The following is a 13,631-nucleotide window of genomic DNA, read 5'->3' on the forward strand; positions in this document are numbered from 1 at the left end:
CGGTTCCTGCCTTGTCCCCATATCCCTTGATTCCCCTATCCATAAGATACCTATCTAGCTCCTTCTTGAAAGCATCCAGAGAATTGGCCTCCACTACCTTCCGAGGCAGTGCATTCCAGACCCCCACAACTCTCTGGGAAAAGAAGTTTTTCCTTAACTCTGTCCTAAATGACCTACCCCTTATTCTCAAACCATGCCCTCTGGTACTGGACTCTCCCAGCATCTGGAACATATTTCCTGCCTCTATCTTGTCCAATCCCTTAATAATCTTATATGTTTCAATCAGATCCCCTCTCAATCTCCTTAATTCCAGCGCATACAAGCCCAGTCTCTCTAACCTCTCTGCGTAAGACAGTCCAGACATCCCAGGAATTAACCTCGTGAATCTACGCTGCACTTCCTCTACAGCCAGGATGTCCTTCCTTAACCCTGGAGACCAAAACTGTACACAATACTCCAGGTGTGGTCTCACCAGGGCCCTGTACAAATGCAAGAGGATTTCCTTGCTCTTGTACTCAATTCCCTTTGTAATAAAGGCCAACATTCCATTAGCCTTCTTCACTGCCTGCTGCACTTGCTCATTCACCTTCAGTGACTGATGAACAAGGACTCCGAGATCTCTTTGTATTACTCCCTTACCCAACTCTATACCATTCAGATAATAATCTGCCTTCCTGTTCTTACTCCCAAAGTGGATAACCTCACACTTATTCACATTAAACGCCATCTGCCAAGTATCTGCCCACTCACCCTGCCTATCCAAGTCACCCTGAATTCTCCTAACATCCTTATCACGTCATACTGCCACCCAGCTTAGTATCATGTTATTTTCTATGCCTTCATCCAAATCGTTAACGTAAATGGTAAACAGCTGTGGTCCCAATACCGAGCCCTGTGGCACCCCACTAGTCACCACCTGCCATTCCGAGAAACACCCATTCACCGCTACCCTTTGCTTTCTATCTGCCAACCAGTTTTCTATCCATGTCAATGCCTTCCCCCCAATGCCCTGAGCTTTGATTTTACCCACCAATCTTCTATGTGGGACCTTATCAAATGCCTTCTGAAAATTAAAGAGTAGAATGAATTTTTACTGTTGAACAGCCATGTTGCTCTGTTGTGATTTCATAACAAAAATCTAGCTTTTCAGTTATACATCACAACCAAATCAATGATAGAAGTAGTGGATACAGCCAGTCCATCACGGGTAAAGCCCTCACCACCACTGAGCACATCTACACGGAGCGTTGTCACAGGAAAGCAGCATCCATCATCAGAGATCCCTACCATCCAAGTCACGCTCTCCTCTCGATGATGCCACCAGGAAGAAGGCACCGGAGTCTCAGGACTCACACCACCAGGTTCAGGAGCATATATTACCGCTCAACCATCAGGCTCTTGAACCAAAGGGGATAATTTCACTTGCTCCATCACTGAACTGTTCCCACAAACAATGTACTCACTTTCAAGGACTCTTCATCACATGTCCTCAATATTTATTTTTCTTAATTTGCATAATTTGCTATTTTTGCATTGGATTGGTTGTCTACTCTGTTGGGCATGGTCTTTCATTGATTCTATTATGATTTTTGGACTTACTGAGTATGCCAGAAGAAAACAAATCTGAGGGTTGTATATGGTAACACAGAGTATTTATTTTGATAATACATTTATTTGAACTTATGGACTTTGAAACTGAATGCTAAATATTTCCAACATTTGCCAATTATATTTCAGGTTTCCAGCAACTGCTTCCTTTCAGTGTTAGGATTCCGTATGCTGGATGATTGCACCTGCGCTTGCACATGCATGAAGGCCAAGCTCCAAATTTTTCCTCAAATGCAGAAATGCATATATCCATAGGTCATTCTCATATCAGATTGAGTGAAATTCTAGTGCCGCAGAAAACAACAAACTGTGCAAACAGAAAGGTAAGAAAGAATATTAATAAATAAATAATCAATAAATATCTGGAACATGTGACAAAGAGACCTTGCCAGTGAGTCTCGAGGTATTTTAACGCAAGGGATTCGTAGTAACTTGTACATCTTGTGGAGATTCATGCCAAATTTGGGGATAATGTGCAGGTTTGTGACATCTATTGCAATGCTGTTTTCTCTTCAGCAGCACTAAAGCCTCCCTGAAATTGACATCTATGATGTGCTGTGTTCAAAGTAAGTAAATGTCGTTATATATCAGAATCAGAATCAGGTTTATTATCACCGGTATGTGACGTGAAATTTGTTAACTTAGCAGCGGCAGCTCAATGCCATACATAATCTAGCAGAGAGGGGAAAAAATAAAACATAATAATAAATAAACAAGTAAATCAATTACATATATTGAATAGATTATTTAAAAATGTGCAAAAACAGAAATACTGTATATTAAAAGAAGTGAGATAGTGACCAAAGCTTCAATGTCCATTTAGGAATCAGATGGCAGAGGGGAAGAAGCTGTTCCTGAATCGCTGAGTGTGTGCCTTCAGGCTTCTGTACCTCCTACCTGATGGTAACAGTGAGAAAAGGGCATGCCCTTGGTGCTGGAGGTCCTTAATAATGGACGCTGCCTTTCTGAGATGCCACTCCCTAAAGATGTCCTGGGTACTTTGTAGGTTAGTGCCCAAGATGGAGCTGAATAGATTTACAACCGTCCACAGCTTCTTTCGGTCCTGTGCAGTAGCCCCTCCATACCAGACAGTGATGCAGCCTGTCAGAATATTCTCCACAGTACAACTATAGAAGGTTTTTTTTAAAAAAAATTTAAAATTAGTTTTTCAAAACATTTTACAAAATTAAAAACCCCAAATCCCAGTGGGGAGCATTAATACAGTGCAAGATTAAGCATACAATAACAATATGCTACAAACGAAGAGAATTTAACAAAAAAGCACCTAAATTAAAGACAAGTGAGCTTAGTGTCCTCCCCAATCCCCACAACACAAGAAAAAAACACAATTCCAGACCAACCACCACACAATATAGAGAGTATAAGTCAGGACAGTCAAACTCGCAGACTGTGAATACATTTAGTAACAGAGGATAATAATGCCTACTACCAGAAAAAAAAGAAAAAGGGAGCTGAAAGCAAGGGACCGAAAAGAAGAAAAGAAAAAAAAACCCTAGTCAAGAGGAAGGTTATGAAAGTACTTGATAAAAGGTCCCCAGACCTTATGGAACTTTAGATCCGAATTAAGAACTGAATAATGAATTTTTTCGAGGTCCAAGCAGGCCATAATGTCGTTAAGCCATTGCGCATGAGTGGGCGGGGCAACATCTCTCCATCTGAGGAGGATCAAGCGTCTCGCCAGGAGAGAGGCAAAGGATAGTATTCGGCATTTGGTCGGACCCAGACATAAATCTGTCTTGCCCCAAAAACCGAACAGAGCAATTAAGGGGTTAGGTTCTAGGTGCTATAGAAGGTTTTGAGCGTACAACTCTGAGATTCATTTTCCTGTAGGCATACTCAGAATCAGAATCAGGTTTATTATCACCAGCATGTGACATGAAATTTGTTATCTTAGCAGCAGCAGTTCAATGCCATACATAATATATAGAGCAAATATATACAACAAATCTATAGAATAGTAACTAAAACATGATCAATGAAGGATAAACCAGAGTGCAGAAGACAACAAACTGTGCAAATGCAAATATAAACAAATAGCAATAAATACCGAGAACATGAGATAACGAGATAAAGGGTCCTTAAGGTGAGATCATTGGTTGTGGGCTGTTCTCAATGGAAGGGTAAGAGAGTGTAGTTACCCTCTGTTGTATCTAGAGCTGATGGTTGTTCTTGAACCTAGCAATACGAGTCCAGAGCCTCTTGTACCTTCTACCTGATGGCAGCAGTGAGAAAAGATCATGGACTGGGTGGTGAGGATCTCTGATGGTGGATGCTGCTTTCCTACAACAGTGTTTCATGTAGACATGTTTGGGAGGGCTTTCCCTGTGAAGTACTGAGCCAAACCCATTACTCTTTGTAGGATTTTCCATTCAAAGGCATTGGTTTTTCCATACCAGGCTGTGTTGTAGCCAGTCAATATACTCCCCACCACACATCTACAGAAATTTATAAAGGAGTAGTAACTTTTCCTGAACCTGACAGTTTAGAGAATCACGAACATTGTGCACAGCATGGCACAGGTATACAGATAAATGACTACTGACTCACTACTGAATCATGCTCTGTTTCACAGCAGGAGTTGGGGAAAACTGCCTCAACATGACTCAATGAGACAAGGGCAATCTGTCAGCTGGAAACTCCTTTGCCAGAAATCACATCATTCTTCTGCAACCATGACAAAGAAGTTCGTCCAGTGTTTCTTCATCACCAAAATCCACCCAACCCGGTAAACCAGGAACAATACTTCCCTGAGCTTCCTTTAGGTTATGTATGGTATGCAGGGACCCCAGAAGAAGCACAATAATAAAAATGAAACACTAGGAGATTTGTGACCAGTAGCACTACTTCATGTTGAGCAAAAATAATACGCTGTTGTTCAAAGAGATATTTTTTAAGAGGTCAATTTTTCTTGATAAATTGACATAGAAAGACCAAACAGTGAAAATCAGCCACAAAAAAAATGCAGATGCTGGAAATCTGAAATAATAATAGAAAATTCTAGAATGGTTCAGCATTTATGGAAAGAGAAAAAGAATTAATGTTTCCAGTCAAAGACTCTTTCCAGAGATGCTGCCTGGCCAACTGAATATTTCCAGCATCTTGTTTTTAATTTAACTCTTTCAACTGTCCCTTTCTAAACAGACCTCATTGAAGAGCCAAAATAGTCAGAGGGGTGGGTATTTAGTAAACATGCTCTCTCTTTTGTAGATGATTAGTTTGACTACTTATCACTTCCTCTTCTTAATGCTTACATCTTGGATAAACTAAGGATAACTCTATTGTTAATCACCAGGTTAGTGAATCACAATAGAAGAATGAAATTAAATAGTGAAACCTCAGGGAAGCCATTTGCTGATGACACAACTTCTGCTGGCAGAATTTTACATGGTGATGGGAAGGCGTACAGGAGTGAGGTAGATCAGCAACAACCTTGCACTCAGCATCACTAAGACCAAAAAATTGAGGATTTCAGGAAAGGTAAGATGAGAGAACACACACCAGTCCTCATTGAGTGGAAAAGGTGAACAAGTTCAAGTTCTCAGGTTTCAACATCCCTGAGGATCAAAGCTGGACCCGAAATATCAATACATTTACAATGAAGGCACAACAGCAGCTATATTTCATTAGGAGTTTGCGGAAGTTTGGTACGTCACCAAAGACACTTGCAAATTTCTATAGATGTACCACGGAGAATGGAACTGTCTGCATCACTGTCTGGTATGGGGGGGGGGGGTGGAGGGCAGGGGTGGCACTTCACAGGATTGAGATAACTTGCAGAGTTGTAAACTTAGTCAGTACCATCAGGGCACTAGCCTCTGTAGTATCCAGGTCATCTTCAAGAAGCGATGCCTCAAAAAGATGGCACCTATCATCCAGGACATGCCCTCTTCTCTTTGCCACCAGTAAGGAGGTACAGGAGCCTGAAGGCACACGCTCAACAATTCTGGAACAGTTTCTTCCCCTCTGCCATCTGATTTCTGAATGGACACTGAACCCATAACCACTACCTTACTACTTCATTTTCTCATTTTGCACTACTTATTTAACTTAACACACCAAATCATCACTGGTGCAGCCAGATGGTTTTAAATGTCACATAATTACCATAGAACCATAGAATACTACAGCACAGTACAGGCCCTTCAGCCCTCCATGTTGTGCCGTCCCACATAATCCTTTAAAAAAGTCCTAAACCCACAATACCCCATAACACTCCATTTTTCTTTCATCCATGTGCCTGTCCAAGAGGCTCTTAAATACCCCTAATGTTTTAGCCTCCACCACCATCCCTGGCAAGTCATTCCAGGCACTCACAACCTTCTGTGTAAAAAAACTTACCTCTGATGTCTCCCCTAAACTTACCTCCCTTAATTTTGTACATATGCTCTCTGGTGTTGGCTATTGGTGCCCTGGGAATCAGGTACTGACTATCCACTCTATCTATGCCTCTCATAATCTTGTAGACCTCTATCAAGTCCCCTCTCATTCTTCTACGCTCCAAAGAGAAAAGTCCCAGCTCTGTTAACCTTGCTTCATGTGACTTGTTCTCCAAACCAGGCAACATCCTGGTAAATCTCCTCTGCACCCTCTCCATAGCTTCCACATCCTTCCTATAATGAGGTGACCAGAATTGAACACAATACTCTAAGTGCGGTCTCACCAGAGATTTGTAGAGTTGCATCATGACCTCTCTACTCTTGAACTCAATCCCCCTGTTAATGAAGCCTAGCATCCCATAGGCCTTCTTAACTACCCTATCAACCTGTGCAGCGACCTTGAGGGATGTATGGATTTGAACCCCAAGGTCCCTTTGTTCATCCACACTCTTAAGTAACTGACCATTAATCCTGTACTCAGTCTTCTGTTTTGTCCTTCCAAATTGCATCACCTCACACTTATCCGGATTGAACTCCATCTGCCATTTTTCTGCCCAACTCTGCAGCCTGTCTATATCCTCTTGTAACCTTCGGCAACCTACAGCTCCATCCACAACTCCTCCAATCTTCGTGTCATCCGCAAACTTACTCACCCATCCTTCCACCTCTACATCCAGGTCATTTATAAATCCAGGGTCCCAGGACAGATCCCTGCGGCACTCCACTAGTCACCAACCTCCAGGTAGAATACTTTCCTTCCACAACTACCCTCTGCTTTCTTCCTTTAAGCCAATTTTTTATCCAAACAGCCAAGGTTCCACTTATCCCATGCCTCACAACTTTCTGGATGAGTCTCTCATGAGGGACCTTGTCAAATGCTTTGCTAAAGTCCTGTAGACCACATCCACTGCCCTACCCTCATCAATTTCTTTTGTTACCTCTTCAAAAAACTCAATCAGGCTTATGAAGCACAATCTTCCCTTCACAAAGCTACGTTGACTATCTATGAGTAGACTGTACTTCTCCAAATGCTCGTAGATCCTATCCTTAAGAATCCTTTCCAGTAGTTTGCATACCACCAACGTAAGATTCACCAGTCTATAGTTCCCAGGTTTCTCCCTATTACCTTTTTTAAACAAGGGAACTACATTTGCCATTCTTCAGTGCTCCAGCACTTCCCCTGTAGCCAAAGAGGATTCAAAGATCATAGCTAATGCTCCTGCGATCTCTTCTCTCAATTCCCACAACCTGGGATGTATCATATCCAGCCCTGCAGATTTATCAATCTTAATGTTTCTAAGAAGATCCAGCACTTCTTCTTTAATCTCCACATTGTCCAGCACACAAGCCCGCTCTACTTCAACCTCATCCTGATCAAGATCCTTTTCACTTGTGAATACTGAAGCAAAGTATTCATTTAGGACCTCCCCAACCTCCTCCGCTTCTAGGCACATGTTGCCCTGTTTATCCTTTAGCGTTAAGTTAAATGGAGATCTGTTTTTGGAGACCTGTGTGCAGTCAAGGAGTTTCACTTGACTGTGGTAAAAATACACCTGTAAATGGAAGGTCCAACTGCTGGTGAGGCAGTATTCTTGTTAAAAACTACACCAAGAAGACAAAGGAACACTCCAAACAACTCCACAAAAAAGGTTATTGAAAAGTACAAGTCAGGAGATGGATGCAAGAAGATTTCCAAGTCACTGAATATCCCTTGGAGTACAGTTAAGTCAATCATCAAGAAATGGAAGGAATATGGCACAGCTGTAAATCTGCCTAGAGCAAGCCGTCCTCAAAAACTGAGTGACTGTGCAAGGAGGGGACTAGTGAGGGAGGCCACTAAGAGACCAATGAGAACTCTGGAGGGGCTACAAGCTTCAGAGGCTGAGATGGGAGAAACTGCACACAGCACAACTGTTGCCCAGGTGTTTCATTAGTTGCAACTTTCTGGAAGAGTGGCAAAGGAAAAGCCACTGTTGAAAAAAACTCACATGAAATCTCAGTTAGAGTTTGCCAGAAGGCATGTGGGAGCCTCTGAAGTCAGGTGGAAAAAGGTTCTATGGTCTAATGAAGCCAAAATTGAGCTTTATGGCCATCAGACTAAATGCTATGTGTGGTGTAAGCCAACACCGCACATCATCAAAGACACCATCCCTACCGTGAAGCATGGTGGTGGCTGCGTCATTTTGTAGGAATGCTTCACTGCAGCAGGTCTTGGAAGGCTTGTGAAGGCAAAGGATAAAATTAATGCAACAAAATACAGAGAAATCCTGGAGGGAAACCTGATGCAGTCTGCAAGAGAACTGCGACTTGGGAGAAGATTTGTTTTCCAGCAAGTCAATGACGCCAAGCATAAAGCTAAAATTACACAGGAATGGCTTAAAAACAACGAAGTTAATGTCCGGGAATGGCTAAATCAGAGTCCAGACCTCAATCCAATTGAGAATTTGTGGCTGGACTTCAAAAGGGCTGTTCATTCATGATCCCCATGCAATCTGACAGAGTTTGAGTAGTTTTGTAAAGAAAAATGAAGAAATATTGTAGGGTCCTGGTGTGCAAAGCTGATAGAGACCTATCCACAGAGATTCAAGGCTGTAATTGCTGTTAAAGGCGCATCTACTAAATACTGACTCGAAGGGGGTGAGTAATTATGCAATCAATTATTTTGTGTTTTTACATTTATAATTAATTTAGATCTTTGTAAAGATCTGTTTTCACTTTGACATGTTAAGAGTCTTTTTCTGATGATCAATGTCAAATAAGCCAAACTAAACCCACTGTGATTCAATGTTGTAAAACAATAAAACATGAGCACGTCTCGGGGGGGGGGGGGGGGGAGGTGAATATGTTTTATAGGCACTATGTATGCTTCTTACTGCAACTTACTGTACTTATGTATTGCTGCCACAAAGTAACACATTTCACGACATATGTCGATGATATTAAATCTGTTTCTGATTCAGATTCTGCAAAATGTATTCTTAGCAGCACAGTTAAAAGGTGATATTGCTAATTCCTTGAATAAAACCCCAAGTTATATTTGAGGAAGAAATAATCATAATGGGCCAGCATGCTAGGGTAGTGGTCAGTCCAATTGCTTTGCATTACCAATCGGGATTGAGCAGGATTCAATTCTCGCTGCTGTACGTAAGTTCTCCCTGAGACCACCGGGATTTCTTCCTGGTGCTCTGGTTTCCTCCCACATTCTAAAGATGTAAGAGTTAGGGTTAGTGAGTTGTTGGCCTGAAATTTTGGTGATAATCTATGCATGTAGCTGAAAGAGATGGGGGAGATTGTACTTGGAATTTTATGTCCATATTTACTCGGGATTTGGACACAGAGTCTATAGAAGTGTGGCAAAGGACCAATAAGGTCATGGACCCTAAACAGATCACAGAGGAGGAGATGTTCGCTGTCTGAGGCAAATTAAGGTGGATAAATCTCTAAGGTCTGACAAGGTGTTTCCTCAGAGCCTGTGTGAGGCTGCAGGGTTCCTAGTAGAGATACTTAAAAAATCATTAGCCACGAATAAGGTGTTGGAGGATTGGAGAACAGCTAATTTTGTTCCTTGTTTAAGAAAGGCTCCAAGAATAAGTCAGGAAATTATAGGGCGATGAGCCTGACATTAGTAGTGGGTAAGTCATTGGAAGGTATTCTAAGAGACTAGAAATATAAGTATTTGGATAGACAGGGGGTGATTTGGGATAGTCAACATGGCTTTGTGCATGGCAGGTCATATCTGAACAATCTTGTAGAGAATTTCGAGGAAGTTGCCAGGAAAGGTAATGAAGGAAAGGCAGTGAATGTTGTCTACAAGGACCTTAGCAAGGTCTTTGACAAGGTCTTGCAAGGGAGATTGGTCAAGAAAATTCAGGCACTTGGCATTCAATATGAGGTTATAAATTTGATGAATCATTGCCTTTATGGGAGAAGCCAGAGAGTGGTAGTAGATGGTTGCCTCTCTGACTGGAGGCCTGTGGTGTACCACAGGGATTGATGCTGGGTTCATTGTTATTTGTCATCTACGGTATATCAATGATCTGGATGATAATGTGGTAAACTGGATCAGTAAATTTTCTGATGACACCAAGACTGGAGGTGAAATGGACAGCAAGGAAGACTATCAAAGCTTACAAACAGACTTGGATCTGCTAGAAAAATGGGCTGAAAATGGCAAATGGAATTTATTACAGACATCTGTGAGGTGTTGCATTTTGGGAGGATCAACCAAGGAACATTTTACACAGTGAGTGGTCAGGCACTGAGAAGAGCAGTAGAGCAGAGGGATCTGGGAATACAGATCCATAATTCCTTGAAAGTGGTGCCACAGGAAGAAAGCTTTTGGCACATTGGCCTTCATAAATTTGAGTACAGGAGTAGGGATATTATGTTAAAGTTGAACAAGATGTTAGTGAGGCCTAATTTGAAGTACTGTGTGCAGTTTTGATCACCTACCTCCAGGAAAGATGTCAATAAGATTGAAAGATTACAGAGAAAATTTACTAAGGATGTTGCTAGGACTTGAGGATTTAAGTTATAGGGAAAAGTTGAATTAGTTGGGACTTCATTCCCTAGATCGAAGGAAAATGAGGGGAGATTTGACAGAGGTATACAAAATTATGATAAGTATAGATAGAGTAAATGCACTGAGGTTGGATGATACTAGAAATAGAGGTCATGGGTTGGGGTGAAAGGTGAGAAGCTGAAAGGGAACTCCTTCACTCAGAGAGTGGTTAGAATGTGTAATGAGCTGCCAGTGCAAGTTGTGTAGGTGGAATCAATTTCAATGCTTAAGAGAAATTTGGATAGCTACGTGGATGGGAGAGGAATGGAGGGCTAAGGCCCAGGAGTTGGTTGATGGGACTAGGCAGAATAATAGTTCAGCATGTACTGGATGGGCTGAAGGTCCTGCTTCTGTACTGTAAAGTGCTATGACTATGAGTGTAATGGAATGCAATTACACATTTTTCCTTCAAAAAGTATAATGAACATATCTAGTGAACATCTCAAAGTTCCAAGTAAATTTTATTATTAAAGTACATATATGTGACCACATACAATCCTGAGATTCATTTTCTTGCGGGCATACTCAGTAAATCCAAGAATCAATGAAAGACCATAGCCGACAGGACAGACAAACAATTGATATACAAAAGGCAACAAACTGTGTAAATACAAAAGAAAAAAGGAAATAATAATCATAAATGAATAAACAATAAGTATCAAGAAAATGCGATGAAGAGTCCTTGAAAGTGAGTCCATAGGTCGTGGAGCAGTTTAGTGATGGAACAAATGAAGTTATCCCGTTTGGTTCGGGTGGGGGGGTGTTCTGTGTCTGTGTGTGTCTGTGTGTCTGTTTCTGATCCTGTCTTTATGTCTGTGTTGGTTTATTTCTAATATTCTTAAGAACTAGTTAATAACTCTTAACACATTATTGTACCCTGGCATCACAGAGAATTTATCTGAGAGTTAAGAAGAGTATATTTCTAACTCTACTTGTTTGGTTCTAATATAAAGGAAGTAGCAGACCTCCATTTTGAAGCTAACACAAAAATTTAAAATACAGAAATACTGTCAATAAGAAGAATTCAGAATTACCAGCTCAAAAAATCCGATTTTAATGCTGTTTTCCTTTTTCGATGCTGACCTTTAAATACAATAAAATTAAAAGTCAATAAAACCCAAGGGTAGCCCAACATGAACAAACTGCAATTAGTGTACAACTAGCATCAAAATGTTAATACTTTGGGCTTACGTCTTTTCATTGTTATTGTCAGTTTTTGAAGAAGAATTTCCATTTACTGTATAGACATTTCTGTAAAACAGGAACCAGACAAGGAGTGAAAGAGAGGAAATAATTTCAATGTCAATAATATTCATCACTTTATTGCCATGCCATGAAGTACAAAATTTTATAAAGGTATATCATTTTACAAGCACCTAGGTATATCAGCATACTCACTTTTCACTTGAATCATGAATGTCTGTAATAGAAAAAGCATCTGTCAAATGATATAATAAAAACAGCAATGATACACTCTGGTGGAGATATGTTCATACCAGAGGAGCTATAAGGTCTTCCTTCCCTCTGCTAGCCTGCAGGTCACCCTTGGGCAAGGTGATGTACCTGTTTAGCGCCTTCCCCCACCCGATCAGGGTCATGTCAAGCCATGGGAGCAGGTAGTGGATGAGCAGCTGGCGCACAGCAGACAAGAGTATTGATAATGGCTGTGGTCACCCATCTTGTAAAGACACTGCCCAGCAGAAGGCAATAGCAAACCCCTTCTGTAGAAAAATTTGTCAAGAACAATCATGGTCAAGTCCATAATCACCCACGTCATAAGTCAATGCATAATGATGAATTATATACTTACCTTTAATTGGAGAATATGCCCAAGGCTCTTTTCAGAGTTTATTGAAAACACATGGAAACCAAGGCAACAGTGTGTAATTTCCATATTGCTATGTACAGTAAGTAAACAAGAGAGGAAAACAAGGCAGAGATTTGTTTGATCTGATGCCCATTCAACCCAAGATTGATCAACTTTATTAAGAAGTGATCCAGATAGTTTATTTCTAACAACATAGATAGCAATTAATATGCCAGATAATGGGCACCTGTGGTAATTCAAAAGGGAAGAATGTAACTTTACAAACAACTTTTTCAGCACCCCAAAGTTTTCCTAGGCAATGGAGCTTTTTTACCTAGATATTCTGTCTCAAATGCCTTATTGTCTTCACCAAGCGTTCGAAAACGACGAAGGATAACAGAATTTGACATTTTCAAAGTAGCTTGCTTTCATGGAGCTATTCAAATCTGTTAACTGAAGAAAATTAAGAAAAATTTAAAGTTAAAATATGATATTAAAGAACATAGAACAATTTAAGAATAGGCCCTTCTGCCCACAAAATCTATGCCAAACACAATGTCAAATAAAAGCAAGTCATTAATTAAACCAAACCATTCCCTGCATATTCATATGTCTATCTGACAGTCTCTTAAACACTAATATCTATTTATTGAAATACAAGGCCCTTCTGGCCCTTTGAGCTGTGTCATCCAGTAGCCCTTGATTTAATCCTAGTCTAATCATAGGACAATTTACAATGTCCAACTGACCTACCAACCAGTGCACCTTTGGACGGTGGAAGGAAACCGGAACACCTAGAGGAAACTATGTGGTCATCAGGAGAACATACAAACTCCTTACAAGCAGTGGATGGAATTGAACCTGGGCCGCTGATACTGTGCTAACCACAACATTACCGTGCCACCCACTACCCCTGGCAACCCATTCCAGGCACTGATCACTCTCCGTGTAGAAACTTTACCCTACATTTCTCCTTTAAACTTTACCACTCTCACCTTAAAGCCATGCCCTCTACTATTTCCCATTCCTACCATGGGAAAAATAATCTGATTTGTGCCTGTCATAATTTTATAAATCTCTATCGAGTCTCCCCTCAGATTCCAACATTCCAGAAAAAAAAATCCAAATTTGTCCACACCTTTCCTTGTAGCTAATATGCACTAATGTAGGCAACACACTTGGTAAACCTCTTCTGCAAAGCCTCCAGTTCCTTTCTGTAAAGAGACAACCACAACTGCACCCAACACACCAAGCACAA

The 13,631-nt window shown here is 40.9% G+C and overlaps 1 protein-coding gene across 5 annotated transcripts in view; it reads right to left on the reverse strand.

Annotated features, from left to right (window-relative positions):
* The window catches only part of LOC140728565 (bile salt export pump-like), a 107,106-nt gene that overhangs the window by 63,318 nt on the left and 30,157 nt on the right, over nt 1-13,631 (reverse strand). For 3 of the 5 annotated variants that reach the window (XM_073047485.1, XM_073047486.1, XM_073047484.1), the window contains exons 2-5: nt 12,708-12,826; nt 11,965-12,004; nt 11,758-11,817; nt 11,601-11,649 (exon numbers count right to left, since the gene is read on the reverse strand). In XM_073047485.1, the coding sequence (XP_072903586.1) occupies nt 11,601-11,649; nt 11,758-11,817; nt 11,965-12,004; nt 12,708-12,783 (225 nt within the window). In that variant the 5' untranslated portion in view covers nt 12,784-12,826. The remainder of the gene's footprint in view (nt 1-11,600; nt 11,650-11,757; nt 11,818-11,964; nt 12,005-12,707; nt 12,827-13,631) is intronic. The other 2 variants (XM_073047488.1, XM_073047487.1) reach the window with 1 other exon arrangement.

Source organism: Hemitrygon akajei, chromosome 5, assembly GCF_048418815.1.
Source record: "Hemitrygon akajei chromosome 5, sHemAka1.3, whole genome shotgun sequence".
Lineage (NCBI taxonomy): Eukaryota > Metazoa > Chordata > Chondrichthyes > Myliobatiformes > Dasyatidae > Hemitrygon > Hemitrygon akajei.